General features: G+C 33.1%; 1 protein-coding gene across 1 annotated transcript in view; it reads left to right on the top strand.

The window, feature by feature from the left end:
- The window catches only part of LOC106100306 (knirps-related protein-like), a 56,497-nt gene that overhangs the window by 20,054 nt on the left and 12,578 nt on the right, over positions 1-23,865 (top strand). The window contains exon 2 of the mRNA XM_013279130.1: positions 23,204-23,281. Coding sequence (XP_013134584.1) covers positions 23,204-23,281 — 78 coding nt within the window. The remainder of the gene's footprint in view (positions 1-23,203; positions 23,282-23,865) is intronic.

The following is a 23,865-nucleotide window of genomic DNA, read 5'->3' on the forward strand; positions in this document are numbered from 1 at the left end:
TCTGGTATGCAAATCAGGAGCCGATGTGGGTTCATCAGAGGGACGTTTTATGTTATGTTTGAAACTCTCTGGTTGAAGATCACGATGTATAGACAGCAGAACATGATAATTGTAAAACAGCAAATTAATAAATAAACGGTGTGAACGACTTCTTAGTTCTTCGTTCAGACAGATTCATGTTCTTAAATATATTTAAGACGAGCTGTTGCTAGACTGCGTTCGCGTGAAATCTAAAAAAAATAAATAAAAAATACAGCCTATGTTACTCATTAATAACAGAGCTTTTTAATGGAATAAGATTTTTTAAAATCGGCCCAGTAGTTTTTGAGTTATTCTAATACACACAAAAATACAAATTTTCCTCTTTTAGTTCAGATTAGTATTGAAGTAAAAAAAATAATACGTGTAAATTATATTGTTTAAGTTGAAATCGTAAGTTTTCATTAAATTAGAAGCGTTTTTAACGGAACGTTTAAGTCTAAAGTTTTAAAGCATAATGTATACTTTTTGCGAACAGTACAACAAAACAGTTATCTAAATCAACAATAACGGCTAAGTAGTCAGAAATCTCAATTACATTAGTTTCCCATACTGCGCAATAGACGTGTGTTCCCGGCCCATTACTGGGCCACGAAGCGCTCGGAGCGGCTTTCCCAGCCTGCCCTACCCTGTCTGCAAAATGCTGTTTCATTATCTGTACCGCTCGGAGTTATGCTTACATTGTGTAGAAGACAGAAGAAGAACATTCCATGAGAGATCCTAAGGTATAAAAACAAATGAAGGCTGAACAATTGACTAACAATTCTAACGTTTGGTAATAATGTTGCTTCCTGTTTTAAATGTTACTTTAGGGTCTACTTTTATTTGCAGAAATATTTTCCATATGTCTGTGATTCTCAAAGGTTACACAGGGTAGTTAAACAAATCTGGGTGTGTAATATTGTTTGGAAAAAACGTCCTTTACGCTCATTCGATGTATAAAGCGATGGACTTAAAATCTGAATGTCCCGGGTTCGAATCCCTGATGTTTGTTAGAGTTTGTAGCCCAAACTGCTGAGCGGATCTCGATGAAATTCGGCATAGATGTAGAGGATAGTCTGGAAGAACACTTGGCTACTTTTTTTAATCCACGCGAACGGAGTCGCGTTCGAAACCTAGTATCTTATAAATATATCGACACTTGGTCGCTTAAAAGTCGTCGCTCGTTTTGTAACGGTAATACAAGTAGGTATATTAATAGGATGCGCAGACGCAGGGCAGCGCATAGGGCACCGCACTAAAGATCGGATCGCACTATAAACACAGTATATTATTTGATGACCGCGCAGATCGCCGGACGATGTCGAGATAGCCTGTACCGCTCGACTTCGGTTACTAATCCATGTTATTTATGTTTAATTATTAAATAAAACTAATTTTATTTGTTTTAACATCAATATACAAGTAGTAAAATTAACTAAACATCAACTTACGTTTGTCCCTTACGGACGCACAGTGTTACTCTTCCATTCATTTCTATCAGACATATCTGAATCCACTTCCTTATCCTCTTTCACACAATCCATCCATACTTTCTTTGGTTTGATATAAAAATTAACCTAACCATGTCTGTCAATTTTTATGTCATTTTATACATTTTTTTTCTTGCTTATTTAGTTCAAAACGCTTAAATAAATCAATGCTTTTAATGTGACTTTTTTATGTTTTACAACACTGAACTATTTTAAAGGTTGGTTCTCAATATAAAATTGTAATTCATTACTAAGCTTTGATAAAAACAATAATACAATATAGAATAATATTCCACATTTATATGCAACATAACTGTATTTAAAATTATAAAATTAAAACCGGTAAAACAATAACTATAAACTTCTTTCTTTTTTATGTCACCAAATATATATGAAATAATTCATTAATAAACGATTCTCGAGACGATTATAAAAAAATCAAAACAACCAAAAAGATTACACGATTCTTTGAAGCCCTTCGTTTGGAATTTCTGAAAAAGCAAAAATAAATTCTAATTCTAGGAACTAAGGCCTAGTTTATATTGTCAGAGTATAGCCACCCGCTGCGCGCGTTAGCAGACCCATACCGAAAATAAAATATCAATTTTTAAAATAATAAAATCTTAGAACGGTCACACGGCGTCACCACAACAAACTTAACGCATGTAGCTTTAAAAATAACAAACAAACAAATTTAAACTCTATTGCTAATGAAATAAACTTGATGTATAAATTAACCAGCAGCAAAGATATCGCGGCAACACCGCATGGAATCACATAAATTCGAATAAAAATGTCAAAAATGAATTCTCTAGATTGTAATCGCAATAAAGTTAATAATATCGCGATGAAATTTGAAATAAATATGAAATAAATGCGACTGACATTAAGAATTAGTGCAGAGACTTTTGCCCTTTTTAGTGACACGAGTTTATGAACGTTTCCGAGTTTGAGCTTCATCTTATAGACAACAAGGTCATGAAGTAAAAATAATCGATTTATTTATCCCTAGCTGTTGCTCGCGACTTCGATCACGTGACATTTTAAAATATAGCCTATTTTACTCAACGGTAACCATGCTTTCTATTGATGAAAGAATTTTTGAAATTGATTCAGTAGTTTTTGAGTTATTTCAATACATACAAAAATACAAATCTTTCTTCTTAGTATTAGTAAAGATATACGCGTAAACTCTAGCTATTAGCAAGATTGTTTGAAATTTATTTAAAATAGGTAATGTTTTGAACTACTCATGTTTGTATGAACGTCTTACAGAACATTAGGGATTCAATTACTTAGACAATTACTTAACTACTAGGTCGGGTGATGTTTCAAGTTAACACTAGTTCACCAACTAAAGTTTGGTGGTATAAGTAAGATAATGTAACGATAAGTAGATAATAAAAAGTAACGATAAGTAACCTAGTATTTTTTATTCACCAATTACGAAAACTTTAGTATAAATAGAAAATAAATCCTACAAACTCTATGACAAATCAACTTTTTATTATAAAAAAAAAAACCAAACCTCAAGTTCAAAACGCGTTGAAATCTTTTACTTTATTTATTCTATTATCAGACCGCTGTCGCTTATGTTTTAAAGTGCGCGGTAGCTATAAAATAGCAATACATGTAACTAAGTTAAAATCACCTAAGTTAAGTTAGCCATTACTCTCAAAAGGCACCGCGTCTACAAGCCCTCTACAGCCTGACAGTAAAACCTCTTCATTTCTAACTTTAAGACTCTGTAATGTTTCCAATTGAATTAAACATGTTCCAATTTATTTAAATGGTTTTTAAAACGCTTTACTTAATTAAGAAAGATTTTATTCATTAATTTCTCAATTAATTGTCTTCTTAAATCTTAAAGAAAATCATTAACAGAGGAAAAAAATATTCAATGTTGATATTCTTGCTAGGAACTTGTAATGCTGCTAAGTGTACCACTAAATTTAAGATAAGAACCATAAGTTTACTATGAAATTATTTATAAACCATTAGTTACAAGTTTATAAAATACTTAATCTACAGGATGTTATATTTTTCCCATGACAAGCCCAATTAACTTTAAACCGGTTAAGTTTAAAGTTCGCGATGAAATAGAAACTTATTTGCATGCAGGCCGAGGGTAGTTATAATAAATCTTATGACCAATTATTTCAAGACTTACGCTCTGTAAAATATGAATATACCACACATTTTCTCTACTTATTAAAGGGAGAGAATTTATTGTACAATATATAAGATTATTCCGTACAAATATCTCTGTTTCGAGAATTATTTTTTACTTTTATGTTGCTTTAGTATATACTAGCTGTTTCTCGCGACGTCGCCTGCGTGAAATTAAAATAATAAAAAAACATAACCTTTGTTACTTAGTGATAACATATCTTTTTAATGGTGCAAAAATTTTTGATTTCGGTCCAGTAGTTTTTGAGTTATTACAATACAAACAAAAATCTTAAAATGCAAATCTTTGCTCTTTATAATATTAAGTGTAGATGTTAACAGCAATACTTAAACCTCTATGAGTGGACGCTGATAATCTTTAAGGCTTAACAAAAGCAATAAAACTTCAAAATCATGTGTAAATGTTAACAAATAGGTTCGAAGCGCTAGAAGTATGTCACCTTTAGCTCGGTGCATCCTCCAGGGGTCGCTGTATATTACCATACAATCAGTTGTACGTCGACAGTCCTCAGTACGAAAGTAAACTTAATACTGGTACCACTAGGCCCGGAGATGAGGAGAAATCCGCAAAATACTAGCCTCCGGGCTGTTCTCTAATGACTCCACATATTCATTATGTTTTTTAAGAAACTCTGTGATGTAGAATGTAAAATACTTTTCTTACAGTGTGCTATCTTATAGTAAAATTTATTTATGTTTTCTAAATTTTTCTTATATTGTTACAAACTTTTATATCGTATTGAGTACTGATTTTTGTTTACTAAAGTGGTAAATTATGATTATCTAATCAGCTTCACTACATTTTCAGTATAATAACGGAACGATAAAAGCTAACTTCTAACCTGTAACGATTTTGTACATGAACCATGTTCGCAATCTATTAAATTATCTAAACATCGACGATCTCACATTTCCCAGATACAATGAAACAGTAAAGCATGGCGAAAGCCGCGCCCATTCTGGAACGAACCACGCGTGAAAGGTTGAGCTCATCCCGTGACCCGCGCGGAAAGTGCACCTAAAACCATTTAGAAGCTACCTCCGTATCATTCACGCCATTCTCTACCTAAATCCTTCACGACAAAATTGAATTTCCTATGAGATAAATTGAATATTTATGAAGGTCCCGATCGAGAGTGTGGATGCAATTTGAATCTTATGACTTACGAAATAAAGGCGAGATGTTAGATGATAGAGATGCACTAGAAACTAGAAAGTCTGACTTGTATAACCCTAACCTGTTTGAATAAGTAATAGTAATTTTTGATATGGAATTAAGAGACTGATTAAGATATGAACGGCACTATCAAAACAAATGTCTTACAAACATATAATTTAAAGTTTAATTATCTATATCTATACAATCTACATTTCTATATATCTACATATATACTAAAATTATAAAAAGGAAAGATTTGTTATTTTGTATGTAAATATATGTGATTGACTCAAAAACTATTAGGCTGATTTTAAAAACTCTTTCAACATTATAACACCATCGAAAGTAACAATACAGTTACGTTGAATTCATAATAACAAAGTATACATAATAGTAGTATTTTATAGATGACCTGACTATCGCAAAGCCTTAAGGTCGTATTGGCACAGTTTCGTAGCTCATCCTCGAGGACGGCCGGTGGTGACCGTCCGCTTACCACACTTCCGTGACCACCGACCATAACAACAGTCACCATACAGTATGTTTGCATACACATTACAACCTAACTTAGTCTAGAACTAAAATACAAAAGTATATTGAGTTTTTTTAAACTGAAATTATTGTTGTTCAATAAGGACCGATCCTTCCCAAGATCCTTTCCGATCCTCCGATCCAAGGCTTTAAGTCCCAATATTGAAAACAATTTAAAAACAATCCTATGTTAATTCAATGCGCGATTAATATTTTACAGTCAAAAGTTCTAAAGACTAGGAATTTTAAAATAAAAAAAAATTAAAAATGATTGTTGTAATTTTGGGACATCCTGTATACAGTCACAGTAAGGAGCGTGTAATCTCAGTTTGCATCAGTCGTCCGGACGGACGTCCACCGACTCGCCTCGGTAATAACCATTCGATTATACGCAAAACATATACCATCGCTAACTACATGTACATATTGTTCTAGTTATTGTACACTAGGTTTCGCCTGCGACTCTGTACGCATGGAATTAAAAAAAAGTAGCCTATGAGTTCTTCCAGACTATGTTCTACATCTATGCCAAATTTCATTAAAATGAAATATATTTTTCTGGTTTTAACGACCAAAGCGTCCATTACAAAACATACAGTCTCAATTTTAATACTTCTTTTGTCACAATTACTGGTATCGTGATATAAAAAATTGTTTACGCCACAAAATCTGTCAACGCTCATAAATGCAATACTCATTTTTTCCGGTACAAACTGCAAAAAAATACAGCATGTTATAGTGTACTGGTAACAAACTAGTACATTACGTCTTAAATTGTTCGAGCAATGATATTACGGTCGTAATAGGAATTTGATGATCCGTTATTACCTGGCGAAGGTCGGGATGGTAATACAATCGGACACAAGGTCGCCTATACTTGTGTTCGCTGATTTTACCAAAGGCCAAGTTATATCGGACGTTAAGACGATAGGTAGCTCGTTCTTACATTAAAATAAACTCGAATGCAATAAAATCTATAGCGAACTATTTGTTTATATCTCAGATAAGAAATTTAGTCAGTTCTATTTCGGTTGTCTTACTTATAAGATTTGACGTAAATTATTACAAATATCATACTGATGATATTTATAACTCTAGAGAGATTTGTAACTCTAACTGTAGAGATATAGTTAAAAACCATCTTTAGTGCAGTAGTCGCTATAAAATGATCAATAAAATAAATTTAATTTAATAATATATGATTTACAATTACCGAAAAATAAGGTTCATATTTATTACTTTAACACTTTCCATTTAACGATTTTAAATTAACATAAAAAGTGAGCATTTCAAGACTCTATAAATAAATAAATATAATAAATAGTCGTGGTCCGCCATTACTCGCGGCTCGCGGCGCGCGCCTGCGCTGCGCACTTGACATATGAATGTGCAACACTCATCCATATTGAACCGGCGACCGGCAACCCGACTATGAAATATCGTGCCGGCGCTGTCTGATCTGGATTGAGGACCTAATTTAAAGTTTAGTGCTGCATCTAATACCTATCAATGCCGGAACACGGTGGTCGCTGAAGCATTTTTAACATTTTTCCAATTCTCTAGATGCGGTGATGGCTTTGGAAAAAAATATGATACGCTACTGACTTACACGGATAAGGTAAAATTATTAATGAAACGTTTTTTGTTACGCTGCTGTTTTATACTTTGAAATTCTTCTAAGAGATATATGAAATGGCTCGACTGATTTAAGGGTACAAATTGTTATGTGGGATCAACACCAAAAAAAAAAACATATTGTCAATATTTGAAATAAAATTTTACATTCAACTTTGTCTTTTCAAAATTTTCCTATACTTTACTATTAAAAAAGATTACAATCAAAAGTCCCAGTACAAGCAATAAAACAAATTAAAACAATAACATTAAAAATTAACTGCTTTTTAACATTAAGAGCTGTCGCGTTTTACGAATGCTATAAACACAACTTAACATGATTTCAAACACAGAATTTGGACACGACCGGCGCCAGGGGCACAAGTTAGCTGCGGTTGAGTTACGAGCAACATAAATAATTGATGTAACATTAGGCGACGGCCGCGGCGAGGCGTGGCGGCGTGGCGGCGCGGCGTGGCGACGTCGGCCAATCATTCGTAAGCGAGCCACGCGTGCGCAGTACACTAACCACCGCCGGCTTTCGGAACACGCTGTAGCATTACACTTTTTTATTATAAATTAAACATGACACTCGATCATCAATGACACCTGGCACACTTAGGAATTTTGTGGGCCACACAAAAAAGAGATACAATGCTTGAATTTTAGAAATAATGGTTTGTAGCTTCTTAGATAAAAGTTTCATCGCGAAACTAAAATCTCGACTCCTCTAACACTTGCTCAAAGTTACCAATACTAAGTCTATGTGAGTTTGACCAAATGTCTAGTAGCCATTAGTTGTGAAAACATTTAACACGCTCTTTGAATGTAAATGTCGTAGGCAGATGTGTGCTACATATTTTTACGCACGCGAATCTTTATAGAATATAGAATTGTTATTGTTAATTCATGGGCCACCTGCGCCATATAGTCTTTAAAACTAACTTAGTTTTAGTTTAACTAAGGTAATCAATTCGTATATTTGCACACGACCTCTGAACCCGGACGCTAAATTAGGTTTATATAGACATTCGACGTTTTTTACACTATTTAGCTATAAATAAACGGATTATTAATAAATTCTGTCGAGTCTATTGATGTGCGAAACATCTTTTTACAAAGGTGCGGCATTAAAAGGTTGACTACAAATTTAACAGTTTTATCGAATTTAAAGCAGTGATGTCATCTAAAGTTTATTTGATTACTAGCTTTCGCTTGCGACTCCATCTGCGTGGAATTATAAAACAAGTAAGTAGCCTATGTGTTCTTCCAGACTATCCTATATATGCCAAATTTCTTCGAGATCCGTTTAGCAGTTTAGGCTACAAACTCTAACAAACATTCATCCATCCATTTGAATTCGCATTTATAACATTAGTAAGTTTATAAAAAAAACGAATACAATTTCAGCCATTGCTTTCTGTGTCTTAACTACACGTAGTTTTAATTTTTTAACCTATAACCATTAAAACGTAAGAACTAAGGCTGGTTACATAATAGTTTACTGCGGTCATTAATACTAAACTTTGCACTCGACATCACAAAGCGTTCGCGACTTGTGCAAAATTTCTCTTCTCCGAATAGATCTGTTTAACGAGCGCTTTTGTTTCGTTCCGCGCGGCCATCTTTGTGTTCAAGCTTTCATGTGCCGACGCAACTTTTTTCGTTCACAATTATTGTTACCTTTATGAGCTTTTATAGTTCTTCACTAGCAGGTCAACTTCGTCAAAAAGATACTTATTTTTGCACGCGTTATACTTCTTACCTAATAAGGTTTTGAAGCTGTAATCGCTTTTAATTATTATCATGTTAGGTCAAGTTAAAATATTATTAAGCACTATTTTGGATACATAGAAGCAGTTAAATTTGTACCTTGGGATAGTTTTTTCTTGTGTCTTTTTGCGTTGAACTAAAAAATCCAAAAATAAACACAGCTTACGTAACTCAGTGATATATTTTTATAGTATTATTTATATATTATATAGTAGTGACATGTAATAAAGAAATCCCTCTATAGTGATTTCTTTATCCATATGATAGACTTTTTGTTCAGAATATCTCTATGTTTTACATTACGGCCTATAATTCATCAATTCCAAAAAAATACATATTTGTATTTGCATACATAGGTTAGAAATACTACCAGTATTATAACTTTTTTATGAATTCTAAGCCGTGTAAAAATTACTTTTGTATGTTATTTATGAATATGACCCAGTTTTTGGCATCACTGGTCGATAACCAATGAAATTCGGCGGCGGGCGTTTGATCTATTGATTTGAAAAGCAGTTAAAACCAATTTGCAAATGAATGTAATTTGCTAAAAGAGTTTTATTTTTTACTTCAAAAGCACCGACAACAGGTAAGGTCATAACTCGAGAGAACTGTTAATCCTTATTGTATAAGACTTTTTTAATCTGCAATATTTATATAACATTTGCAATAAAACATTGGTCAACAGTATAAGCAAAGATAACAGTGGTAGACGCCAGCTATATCTGTTGCAAAAATGTGCCGGCTAGCCTTTTGCAATAGGACCACACAGAAGACACGCGTGAAGTGGAAGCAATTTTGTCCAGTCTGATCAGTGTGTATGACCTGATTTTCCAGGGTCCTACCCATTTCTTATAAAGTTATCTTTTTTCTGTGCGTCCCCTCCTCGGTCTAATAAAGGTGGGCAACGTAGCTGCTTTTGCGGATGTCTCTCAACAGTCGTTTCGATAATTCGGTTAGGTAAACTCAAGTGGCAATTAGTTTGCCTTAATCATACTAATATCATAAATGTGAATGTTTAGATGGATGTATGGATGTTTGTTAGAGTTTGTAGCCTAAGCAGCTGAACGGATTTCGATGGAATTTGGTACAGATGTAGAGGATAGTTTGGAAGAACACATAGGCACTTTCGTTTTTAATTCCACGACGACAGAGTCGCGGGCGAAAGCTAGAATAAATATATTGGATTGTTCTAGTCTTCTCTAGATTGTTCAGTGGAGTCTATAATTAAAGAGCTATTGATTTGCTATAAAACCTTACTTTACATGCTTAATTGGAATACTAAACAATACTAATCTCCTGAGAATATTCTAGTTACTAAAATTACTCGGTCATTCGGTATCAAAGAATTATCGCATGACTTAAGCTGTTACTAAGTTTTATTAATTGATTTTTAGTGCATTTTGTAGTGGTTTAATAATTACTTGAAAACTGTTGAATTAACAATCGAATCTTTATTGTTTCTTGAAGGTTCTCGACCTGCCTTTTATTATGTTATTGAATTATATTAACACCTTTGTATTGTGATAATATATACAATTGTTTATTAACGAGACAATAATCACGATATTGTTCTATGACGTGAGGATCAGAATTGAATCTCAAATAGACTGAGAAAAAACCGTACCAATGATGAAAGCGCCAGTAGACTAATGGTTAAGTTAAGATATCCGATCATATGACCTCACATAAATTGTTAATAATCATTGGAAAATTTTGTAGATACGTAACAAACATCCATCTATCCAAACTTTTGCATATACTAATTGTTTCACGAGATTTCGTACCCGTAAATTAAAAATGTAAAAAACATAGACTGTGTTACTCACTGATTAATTACCATTCTAACTGTGAAATAATTATTAAATACGGCCCAATAGTTTTTGAGTTATTTCAATACATACAAAAATACATATCTTTCCTCTTTATAATATTAATAAAGATAACATCAGTATACTGAAATTTTGGCAACAATTTGAAATTACAAGATACATTTTATTATACGTTTTTTATCGTTATAGTATATATAAACACATGTTAAAGTATTTCGTATTGGTTGGTAGCGCGGAATATGGTGGCACGTAATGAATATTTGAGACACGTTACGTTGCCGCACGAGGCGGCGCCTGCTCGGAAAACCTTCGTATTTGTATCACGATACACGACCGTGTTTTATAGCTAAATGAAATTTTCTTACGTTTTAACTGATCTATACTTAATATTATAAAGAGGAAAGATTTGTATTTTTGTATGTATTGAAATAACTCAAAAACTACTGAGCCGATTTTAAAAATTCTTTCACCATTAAAAGTTAGGTTATCAGTGAGTAACATAGGCTTTTTTATTTAACGCGAGCGAAGTCGCGAGCAACAGCCAGTTGTATTTACGTTATTAATGACTAAATATTCATAAACACCTTAGACAATAGTCCTCAGGAAAGCAGATAAAGCATGTTTCAAGTGAATGAGTCAGCATTTCCCAAACCTAATTTAAACCTCGATTTCATTAGACGGTATTGCTGTTTTAATATTATATGTTAACGTTAACGGATAAAAGAAGTAAAGAATCAAATATAAATACATATCAAAACATTCTTAGAAAGTCATTCAAAAGTCATTCAGTCTTGAACATTCGAATTAAGACACTATAAAGCAACTTGTTTGAAAGAATTACAAAGTTTGACTGCGTGAGCATCGCTTTCATTTGCTTATTTAACTGGACAGCGATCTCTCATAAAAAGATAATTTAAGATTGATAGCTTCAATTTAATCAAGACTATTGATGCTAGTGAAACTGAACCTTAAGCTAGTGGTGTAGCGTTTGGTACAAACAATAGAGGAATTATATCTAAAATAGTGATGTACCACGTTACTATTGTAATAGGTACTGACCGGTCAGAGAATAACTTAACCATCCATAACTTTACCATTTGTTATTACTAGCTGATGACCGCGATTTCGTCTGTATAATATTTATCTTAGTTTTATTTATTTGAAGTATTCGACATTATTCAAGTGATAATAACTTTGATTTTTGTATGTTTATGGTATTTTGCCTTTGTTAAAATAAATATTTTAACGGTTATTAAGTTACAAAAATAACGTGTCATTTTTTTTATGTATCAACTTGGTATGTTCGTATCATGTAACATCACTATAGATGTAAAATGCTATATTATATTAAAAATTACTATATGTCTGTACCGTTGTATAAATGAATAATATTAATAAATAACATTGTAAGTCAAATTAGCATAGCGCATCCACAAATCATGATATTAAAATTTCGCTGACGGCAACCAATATTATAATAAGTATAAAAGAAATATTGCCATTGAAAAACGTTATATGCACAATACACGTCAAATATTAGCAAATTTATTGTAAGTTTTTATTAAAACTCGTTTAAGGTAACAAAATATAAGAATCGAGTCTAGTTAAGTCTTTATTAGAATTATATCGATTTTATTTTACATAATTATTCGATGAATTTGGACAGGTTTTGATCAAATCAGTCTTAAATTAGTCATTGTTAACTGTTATTTGGTATTGATATATTTACTATCTTATAGTTTGAATTTAGACGCAATTTTTTTTTTAAACTAGAGGTCGCTAGTGACTTCGTCAACGCAGAATAAAAGTAACCAATCAAATGTATGATTTTCGATTTACATACAGATATTCCGATTTAATTATATGTACAGATTTTCAGAATAATTTAATCGACAGATGTTTTAATATGAATACTTAACAATTAAAGAAAATAAATTCAAATGTAAGTCGAGTCATTGGACAAATTGCATTTCCAAACGCCCCATTCACGTTACAAAACGTCGTTCCATTATTTCCGAACGCAAATTCATTCATTCGAAATTCAAAAACTTCAATTCAGAACGCCTCGTCATTGGTGGCCTGTGTTACGCTGCTACACAAATATGTTAATTCACACAATAAACGAAACATCAAAGCAATTTGAATTGTATCCCCTTGGAATAAGATTGACATGGTCGGAAATTGAATGAATAGTTATGTGTGTGTGATATTCGATCTTTTATAGGGCTGATAGGGTTCTTGACGCAACTGTTGAAATATTTTGTCACAACAATTTGTCACAGCGTCAGAATTCGCGTGTCAGGATGACGCATGTCTATCCCGTGGGCTTGAATTATATCGATTAGATGCAATTAATCATTCGTCTTTATCGATTACAATCGATTCTTGTAACGGAATCCTTTTCGGGATCAAAGGTTGAGCCCATTTTGTATAACAAACAGTCAGATGAACGATCGATGTTTTGTTAAGACGTTGTAAAAGGCATATGCCTATTTTATTGAGGTATACATCTAATATGACATAGCAATTTATATTATACTCAAATAGCGCCTTGGAAATATGTGATAATTCCATTATTAAGAGCGGGCGCACACTTGGACTAAACTATTGTACAACTTTTTTGCGATTGTCGATTGTTTCGCAGGTAATTCAACTGTTTAGTTGCACAACTAAAAATCGAATAGTATGCCCACCTCCATATACGCTCATAGGAATCAAAGAGAAACTAAACAGTCTTAAGTCTACTAAAACCATAATTAAATCTTTCACATATTTTTAAAACTTAGTAGAAACTTACAAATTATTTATCCTTATTACAAAGTACATTATCCTGTACTTTATTATTACGATAGATCGTGCGGCTAGCGACCGGCTACTGAACTACGTTAGCACGCTATCCGCTAACTACCCGCTACCGGGCTACCCGCGTGACAGCGCGATTGGTCCCGCCATTACTAAGCATTACTTTACAATGTTGCTGGTTGATAGTTAATATATAACATTATATTGAAGTTTAAAAATTCATTACATTTATAAAAATATATTTTTAATACTAGTAAACTATTTTAAACTTCAAAACATAGTTACAAATAACAAAAATTATATCGCGACTACATCTTGTACGCGTCTCATTTCCTTGTCTTCTTTTTCACTTAAACCATGGAATGTCTCGGTGGCCAGTATTCAACCTCTTTAGCTGTATTCACACTTGTCAGCCAAAGAGGTTTTACTTTGCACTGACCATAAATTGACAATGTAATATACAGCCAAATTCTTTATTGCTCTCTTCGCTTCACTCTTTCTATAATCTTTTTCTCAACCCAATCCGGTTATAACGAAGTAATGGCCCGTGCCGAGGCTCCTGAGTCCTCGAGCTTGGTTACTCATAAACGAGGTTTAGGCTAAGCGCCATCTGCACTCGACCACCTCAAACCCCGTGAATCTGTAAATGCCTTTTCCAGGCAAACATTGGCAATTCAGTCACTCAATATGCAATGACTATCTCGTTCGTTTTCAAGGAAAATGTAAGGGATGAAATCATTGTTTATAAATTATTTGGTAATTAAACTCAGGTTAAGATGAAAAGGGCATTAACTTCAAAGCGAATGCGTGACACAATCTAGGATTGAAATTAATAATTAATAAAAAGTCAATGTGTTGAATTCAATTATGATAATTGTAATAATTAGTGGCGCTGATCTTAAATAATCAATACCTTATTAGAGATAATGGTAACTTGATATTTTTATTTCTTTGTTGTTCTTTAATGTACATTATAGCCTAACGTTGCCAGCCATTTCACATTCCACTTTTCGTTTAGATCATGCTTTGATTTATTAGTGCTTTGATTCCTATGACTATGGAGGTCGCACACTATTTCTAGTTGTGCAACTAAACAGTTGCATTGGATGCGAAACAATCGACAATCGAACAACAATTACGCGATCGCTTGGTCAAAGGTGTGCGTCCGCTCTATGTTTCCATAAAACTACACATAATAAACCCTTAAAAAATACGCCAGAGTTTCTACAAATTGTATGTATAAGGCACATAAATGTACATTAGAAATGTCACAAATTAATATATTATGATTCAGGTAGCTGTCATCTATGCACATTATTAATAAAATAAAAATAAATTCTAACCTATAACGGAATATATCTTTCTTGACAGAACGACAGTTAAAAATTGACAGACGTATTTAAAACCGCGAAAATCTGAGATGTTTTAAAAGCATATACCGTAAAATTCCACTCGGAAACAACTGGCCATATTGTTGTCCCTCTCATTCTTTTAAAAATAAAAAGAGATAGTAATATTTTTTATACACACGTCACGATAGTGTAATCCCAACAATCTTTTTGATGGAACAAGGTTGAATATCACAGATTATAAATTGGTTTAATTTGTAAACGTTAACTCATTTTGTGCATAAGCAGGTCAAAGTCGGAGAAGAGGTCGATACAATCAAAATTTCCGATAAATTTAATTAATCAAATTAATTCAAATTGAAGTTTTTTATTCGGTTATACTTAAGTAAATGTTTAATCTGTATCAGTACTGAAACTTATGACCGGTTTCCCTTCTTTTAACCTTTCGATAGTGCTTTTGATTCGATTAATTCTTGAAATGCTTTCACGAACTACGTAATTTGAGTTTAATTACGTTGAAAATTAGTTCAACCTAACACTAATGAATCATTAGGTAATGATCAAATAAATGTCAGTTTCAGAAACCCAGCATTAACCTATAGACCTTTTTAAAAAAAAAACATTTTGTATTTGATAGCTTTTTGTTTTTAAATCGCGTTTAAGGTTTACCATCTAATCATTTCCTAGCCACTTAAGTCCAACATTTATATAACAATTTAACAAGTAAGTTAACTAAATTATTTAAACTTTCGTTACAGACAATTATAATTAAATATTTTACGGCATTCTCACGTCATACTTTTTCCGGTGACGGCACCGACCAGTCTCAGACCCTGCGGGGACCCCCGCAAGTATGACGTGAGTAAGCCGTAAAATAATTAGTTAACTAAGTTAACCTCTTTCCCTAAGGTGTATTTAATATAGTAGACTATCCCAGGTGGTTCATTAAATCAGTCTGGCTGCGCCTCAGTTCCTTACGTTAACTGTCTTATGAAATATTAACAAGCAGGGTCAACAGCGCAGACCGTATTAAATATTACTCATGATTTATATCAGCGATTTATTACTCTATCTGTTACATGTTGATTTATTTAGTGTAGCAAATTGGGTGTTAATATAGTCGAAGTAACTCGCTATAGATTAGACCGAATAAATGTATGTTTTGACAGATCAAATCGGTTCCATGTAATGCATGTTTTTGTTGCATTCGTTGTTTTGATTGAATATTGTTTGTTATTTAAATTATGCAAGCAACTGATAAATTTATTTCTTACCAGAGTTATTTATAATAATAAATTGGTATTGAAAGTTTAAAAATACACATTTATTAGTAAATCACACAATATTTTACACAATAGAACGGTATTCTTTTCTTTAAAAAATTTAAATTAATAATTCTAAGCGCCAATAGCCTAATGGTTTTAGGAACGGACTACCGATCTTGCGGTCGAGCGTTCGAATCCCGCCAATCGACTTTTGTCGTGAACCATATCGTAGCACAAGCCTTAGCTTAGTATTTTTTTTTTTATAATATAAGGTGGCAAACGAGCAAGCGGCCACCTGAATCCGCCAAAATGGCGAAGCGACCGCTGCCCATAGACATCCGCGATCGCAGATGCGTTGCATACCCTTATCCGACGGAGGAGGAGACGCACATAAAGAGGATATTGCCCCTTCCTATGCATCTCCTCCACCGTCAAATCCACTTCCCCTTCCCATCCTCTCCTTATAAGAAAAGGGTAGTAAAGAGAAAGAGACTTAACTTAGGCCTCCGGCACCACACTCATCAGACGAAACACGGAATTGCTTCCATTTCACGCCTGTCTTCTATGTGGTCGTGGTATTACACCGGGCGTGCCGGCCTATTCGTGCTAAGATGTTAAAGCGGGCACTACCACTGTTAGTAGGTATGGTAAAGCAAATGTTAGTAAATTAACAAAAATCTACTCAACAAAATCTCAAAAAGCTAAAATATTACATTTCAATATACATAACGAAACATACCTTTACCCCACTTTCTCTGTATATTATTGTGCTTTAACAATACAAAATCTAAAGCTCCACCTATCGGTGCAGGTCGACAACACGATGGTTATTACGTGCCCTCTTGTATCGACCCCCTGACCTCGAGCACTGAAGCTGTACGATCTCAGCTGTCCATAAGAGCATCGCAATTATAGATCACAAGTTAAGGCTAAAATATTACTTGAATATGCGATTAAATACCCTTGATTATTTTAGAGAATTTTGTAGTGGAAATACTACTTTTAGAAGTCTATTCCTTACGTCAATTTACGAAATATCGTAATTAGAAATGTTAAAAATTAAACCCTAAAAATCGAGGTCCAATTGAAAAATCAACTAGTATCCTATGTGTTCTTCCAGGCTATATTCTACATTGCTAAATTCCAACGAGATCCGTTAAGCGGTTCTTAATAAATGTAGCAATAACCATCTAAACTTTCGTATGTATATAAATAAGAAGTAAGATAGTAGAATATAAAAATCTGATTCGACTTAGTTCGTCATTGTCAGGTACAAAATAACTCCAACAACCACTTACCGCATCAGACATGCAAATGTCTACAAAACAGAACCGCCGGTAAGCAGATATTAATTATAATGCTACAAAAACCGTGAGCAAGTTAAATGCGGATAAAAACGAGACTGCATCTAATCCGCGTAAGAAACTCAAAGACCGTCGCAAATTATTACCTATCAAAACGAAATCAAGAATTCTCGCAGTAGTCAACGGCAAAATTGTTTTGCATGTTTTCATTTCGTATGTTCTCTTATAGTCGTGTTAAATTGTAAGTTTTTAGATTTTAATTTTAATAATAAAAATCATAGAATAATTCACAGTATTCATTTATAATTTTAATTACAAGGTAACCATCTTTTTTTTACAAAACTGACCCGCATAACATCGATTGACGGAAACAACCTTCAAAAGATACCAGAACGAAAAAAATGAAAGAAAAACTCAATAAGTTGAATTTAATTTTTTTCGGAAAAATATGCAAAAATATGTAGCGACATAAAAAATGGCCGACGTTTTTTTACCGCCATATTCCGCGCATCCAGTCTGATATTACTCATTGGCTGCGCTCACTTACATCGCTACACCTTGCACCGATTTGTGTGAACCGTACGAATACTCCCATTCCCTATTCTCAGATCATTCGATATTTATCACTTGGTATATCGAATAACCTCACAATATCTACTTATGTTCGCATTGATAATTACTGATAAATTGTGCAAAAAACTCCTTTTAAGTTGTTTTAAGTATATAAAGGTTAATTTTATGCCGGTATAAGTTTTAAAAGATAATTAAAATACATTATTATTAAAAGATTTTACAAAAGATAACAATTACTCCACTTACTATAGTTAAAGGAACCCTTAAAATTGTTCGTTAAAATAACGTAAAGTTTCAAGATAACACCCTCGCTTTACGAGGCGGTGAGCGTCAAAATATCTATCGAGATCTCGGCACAGATTATCTCGGTCGGAGATAGATAATAACGTGGAAGAGAATGTTATGATTAATAACTATTATATTTAGTATACATCTATAGGTTCAATGTAAGCTTTGAGTAAATGTTAGATTTAATGGAAAACTAAAATTGGTCGATTTAGTGAACTACTAAATGCAAGAATATTTATTCACATATAAAAAAATTTCGTTAATGAGGAATTGAGAGAATTTTATAAAGATAGTCTTAAAAAGTGTTGTATTGTATTAAATATTATATCTTAATGATTTAAATTAATAGTATAATACATTATATTGAGGTACTTGTCGTTAATTATTCTCATTTTCATCGCCAAGGTTTTGAATAAGTTGAAAAAATCAAGGTTTCGAAGTTGTATCGTACTTAAAAATTAAATGAGCTCAAAAATCACATTTTATACTTAAAACAAAAAATATACGGCAGTTTTTGTATAACATAATACTTTAGGATTTACAATTAACAGTTATTTTTAATATAAATATCAAGCAATTAAAAAATCCAAGATTTCCGAACTCAATACTTGCAATAATGAACTAGGAAAACACTACCAACATTTTGAAAAATAGACACTACCAACATAACAAGATAGCCTGAAAATAAACCAATGTTAGTCACAGTTATACCAACATACGAGAGCAATGTCATTTTTGAGTTCCCGGAGCGATGCTTATGTCCTGTTACGTATTCCCATAAGGCCCTAGCTCGGATTCCCACGACGAGTCCGGCCCAGGGCGGTGTAGGAAAATGACAGAGCGGTGTTTCTCACACGACCGACGCTAATATCATGTGATGCTTTGAACCAAAGGTTGGATCAATTGTTTGTTATATGTACAAATGTTTGCAGCCAATTCGGCACTAAAATGACGCTCTCTTGACAATTGAAAGTCATAAAACTAATTTATGAATTTTCAATGGAACGTCTTATTACAAAGAAATTAAATCCTTCGCGTCAATAATGTTACTAAATTCGAATATAATTTTAAATTACATCTAAAAGCTTTCGTTTATAAATAAAATGATTTAATTAGTATGCAAATCGTGCGTTCCGATCTTATAAGAGATAACTGATTATCATTCTGGGACAACCCTTTCGGTCCTTAATTTTTCGCAAGCCAAATCATGTCGCAAGTTTTCACTTACTTACGCTCGAGAAGTCATTATAGAGTTTAATGAATTTCAACCCTAAAACTAAAGAGTTAAAGTTGATAATCAAATGGTAGACGTCATTGCAAGACTTAACAAAAATATGGGCGCAACTGACAAATTAATTAAGTCGCAAGAAAAAAGGAATCGATCTGTTGCGTCGAGTCACATGCTCGAATAGCCAGCTATCGGGATAGGATACGACGGTGCTGACATCTCTTGCGGATTTTTGCTTTCGGGGTCTTTGACCGTCAGTTGTTTTTTAACATCCAATATTATGGTGAGTTCAACGAAAATCGATTATAAATCGACCCCCTTACGAAACGTCGCACTTGATTTTTAACAACATATTTTTATTAAGAAGATATTTACTACGTTAAAATCGGATATATGTAAAGAAAATTTTATCAATTGTATTAAATACTACAATTCCTAATAAGATAGCCACAGCTTCCTATATATTATTTTGTTCTTTCAAGTACAAAAAACTACTTTATTAATAAAAGTAGTTATTTTAAAAAGCAAAGCGACGTATTGGCGGCAAACGTAAAAGAAACAGTAAGCTTGCATCTTATAAATTAAGTATTAACTAAAGAAGACAGCCGCTGGCTAAGAATTAAAATAAAATCGCAAAGCGTCGCCAAAGCGTTGTCTGATATGTCGTATATCAATAATTTGCTCGATTTAACGATTCCCGCGCAAACGTTAAAATACGCCGCCATTTTGCCGCACCGAATTCATTTCTCCAATTTGTAATGTGACATATTAAAATAATCCTTTTAAATACACATCTTTGTTACGTCGTATAATAATAAAATGACATTGTTTTTTTACTCTTAAATATTGGTTTTTCTCGAAAAACATGATTAAAGTATACCGGAACAGAAAACACGATTCACAAACAAACATAATTTAAAACTGTAAAATAATACTTTAAAAGCCAAAAAACAATATCATGCTACCCATAACTTTCATGTAAAATGATGTTTCTATTTTTTAACTGTATATGGGGACATTAAAAGTAACTCAAACGCTAAGGTAACAAGAAGCGATATCATAAAGTCGACAAATCACCGCGGGGACGCGGAGACCGCGCGGGGACGGAGCACGCAGGGGATCGTGTTCGATCTAATTTAGAGCGGCGAGCGGTGTGATGAGCGGAGCTGATAGCGGGGCGGGCGGCGGCGCCACGCTGCGTGATTTACTCTCAACCCGTTCGAGATGCACTCGCATCTGATTAGAGTTGCTGTCATCGACTGTGCCGATTTAAACTTGCAGATAAATGTACATATTTAGACTCGCGATTTCGCTTTGATATAATTAAGTAAATTAATAATTAATTACTAAAAGAACTTTTCATATCAAAATACAAACATTTATTTAAACATGGGTTCCGTTTCAGGCATTTTTTATTTGCATTTTAATTCTTAATTAAAATTATATTACTATGTGGAATTTGAGTATAAAATCAAGATATAAGTAACGTTCAGAATTAACAGACTGTAAGTAAAATAAACAACATGAAATAAATTAGCATTGTACAAGGTCTGTAAAGGCATAAATCGCGCTGAGACCTCCGGAGCCTATCGTATTTTCCTTTATAACATAATCTGTGGCATCTCGACGATTTATCCCGAGCCCCGGTGACTAGGGGAGAAGGGGAACGCGGAGTATCCCTGGGGACCATACCAGCTGGACCAATGAAAGAAAAGGGGATATGACAAAATAAAACTATTTATTTCAATATGAAGATATTTTGTAAATGATTTTTACATTTCAAATATAATTAATACAGATCCAACTTTTTATGCATTGGACCAAATTAAAAAAAAAACTGATAAACAAAACGATCTAAAGAAAACCTCGATTTTCAATCACTCAGAATAAAAGATAACCTCTACATGCATATTTAGAGACATCACAAGGGTACATAAAATATTGCGAAATAAAAGTAATTTTTATTATAAAAGAAGTCCCTACATCCACATATTGCAGCGTGTAATGGCGTCATTTACACAATTTATTGTTAATTGCTTTTGTATATTAACGCGATACCAGTATTAAGACATATCGCACGGCCCACAATCAACGTTAATCGTGACAACACATAAACGTTAGTATTAACGTAAAGTAAAGAATTTTGTTCAATAGCTTTATACATAAGTTAAAATGTGAGTTAATACTTTTATCATATCAAGTTTTCTTGCACTCAATCCATATCTGTCCTCTTTGTAACAGTTACACACTTCATTTATCAAACCCAAACCATTTCATCAACAGAAATTAGTTAGTCAATATCGAACGCTAGATGGCGTTATTAAAATAAGGCCAATATTTGTAAAATAATTATATGTTATAATACACAAAAGAACATTTTATATAATTAGTATTTATTTTGTTTATAAATTTTTATGTTAACACTGGCCACCGACGAACGATGATGAGACAAATTAAAAATATGTTAAAAAAAATAAGAATTTTAATTTCAATGTAAATATAAGAATAAATAAAGAAGATATAAAACAAGATGGTACTAGTTTACATTTATCCATAGTCCAAATAATCCGGATTTGGTAAGGAGCAGCATTTTATTATTAAATAGTATAAACCAAAGATAAGCTTCTGAATAATAGTAGCCATCATTAAAACCAATGTTGTCGAAGTAATAAGTATTTGAGGCTGATAAGTGGTGATGTCAGGCGCATAGAAGATGGCCGCGCCATATTTGGCGTTGTCCCTGACGCTCGGTGCAGCGGGGTCCCGAAGGAAGTGGGGGCGGCGGGGGTGTGCGGGCGACGCATGCAGGTGTGTGACGTCATCATGTTCTAGCAATAATAATAAATTATGAGTGAATATTTTAGAAAAAAGTGCAGATTTTATTTTATTTGATTTTTAATAATTTCATTTGTGTGTTTATATTTGTGTTATATTGCAATCGAGATAAGGTTTATTATTGGGTATTTTTCTTTGTGTTTTAGGATTTTATTGTTTTAGTTTGTACAAATATTTTTTAGAAGTTATATTAGGTTATGTATTTTAAATTTTTTTAGCTTGACGTGCGCACTGTTGATGGCTAAAGTATAGGGCATATGTAAACTTCTAAGTCTCCTAAGGAGAATATTATCAAAGAGTCACATTTCCTTACAAGAAGAGCAATGACGGGTTCTCTCTTCTTCTCAAATGCACATACCAATGTAAAGAGCTCTATATTTCGTTGGTATTGATATTTATAAGGTTATATTATTTATATATTATTTATTTTAAGGTTATATCCTTGCTATTGATGAAGAGCAGAGGACAACCTGTGTCAACTACATTTTTAATTATTATTTAAACCATTTTAATTTTTTTAATAAAAAAAATTGGATTAAAAACCAATACGATCGTTATCAGCGCAGAGTTTATCGCATACTCTGTAATAACATGCGCCGTGGTCCTCGAAATTAACAACTAAATGACTGATTGGAAAATGGCCGATCTCCGTCACGGCGTATTAACACTGAATTGGGTTTCTGAGGCGGTTTTCATTTGCGCACAACTTTATATCGACCGATAACAGCTACTATGTTGTGCTGGAAATACGTACCGACGCTTCTTTCCTAAGTAATTGCGGTTTTTTAATTTTCCTGCAATTAGAACAACTGGTGGTCATTTCCCTTTTAAGTAACATTATCTACTTTTACCTAATCTTATGTTCAAAACTCGTAGAATTATGTTTTTAATATCTGTATATGTATAACGATATATTGCTTGTATTTATGTATTAAATTGTTTGTTACAGATGAACCAAAAGTGCAAAGTGTGCGGGGAGCCGGCGGCGGGCTTTCATTTTGGCGCGTTCACCTGTGAAGGTTGTAAGGTGAGCTACAACAATTTAATTCGAATATATTTCTTGAAAATCCCTCTCGAAAATTTAAGGAACTCCCTCTTTGTAAGTCACCTAGACGGTTCTAGAAAGATCTTAAGCCTCATTTAACGGTTTTCCACCATAAAGAATGAGTAAAAGATCACAAGACTATCGTTTCTCTGAATGTTTAGTTGTGATTATCTATACTATTATAATAAAGCGTAAACACACACTTCTTTGTTGCCTAAGATGTCTGCAATCACAGCATATTTTCGAATAATATTTTTTTTAATAAAAAGCCCTACACTTATGTCACGCTTTAGGCTAAATATTTTCACGCCATTAAACTTAGGGGATTAATATTTTGGATAAAAACCCTAATGTGGGAAAGAGACCATAAGTTGCTGCTAACATCAAGGAAGCAAGACTGTCATCATGTCATGGCATTTTGACATTTGTAATTGATAATTTGAAAATGTGAACAATAAATTGAAATTTTTATATTATTATGCGGATGGAGTCGCATGGGAACAGCTAGTCTTAAAATAAAACTAAATCACAATACACTAAAACACAAATTGACCTAATTTCAGTAT

Source organism: Papilio polytes, unplaced genomic scaffold (assembly GCF_000836215.1).
Source record: "Papilio polytes unplaced genomic scaffold, Ppol_1.0 DF824058.1, whole genome shotgun sequence".
Taxonomy (NCBI): domain Eukaryota; kingdom Metazoa; phylum Arthropoda; class Insecta; order Lepidoptera; family Papilionidae; genus Papilio; species Papilio polytes.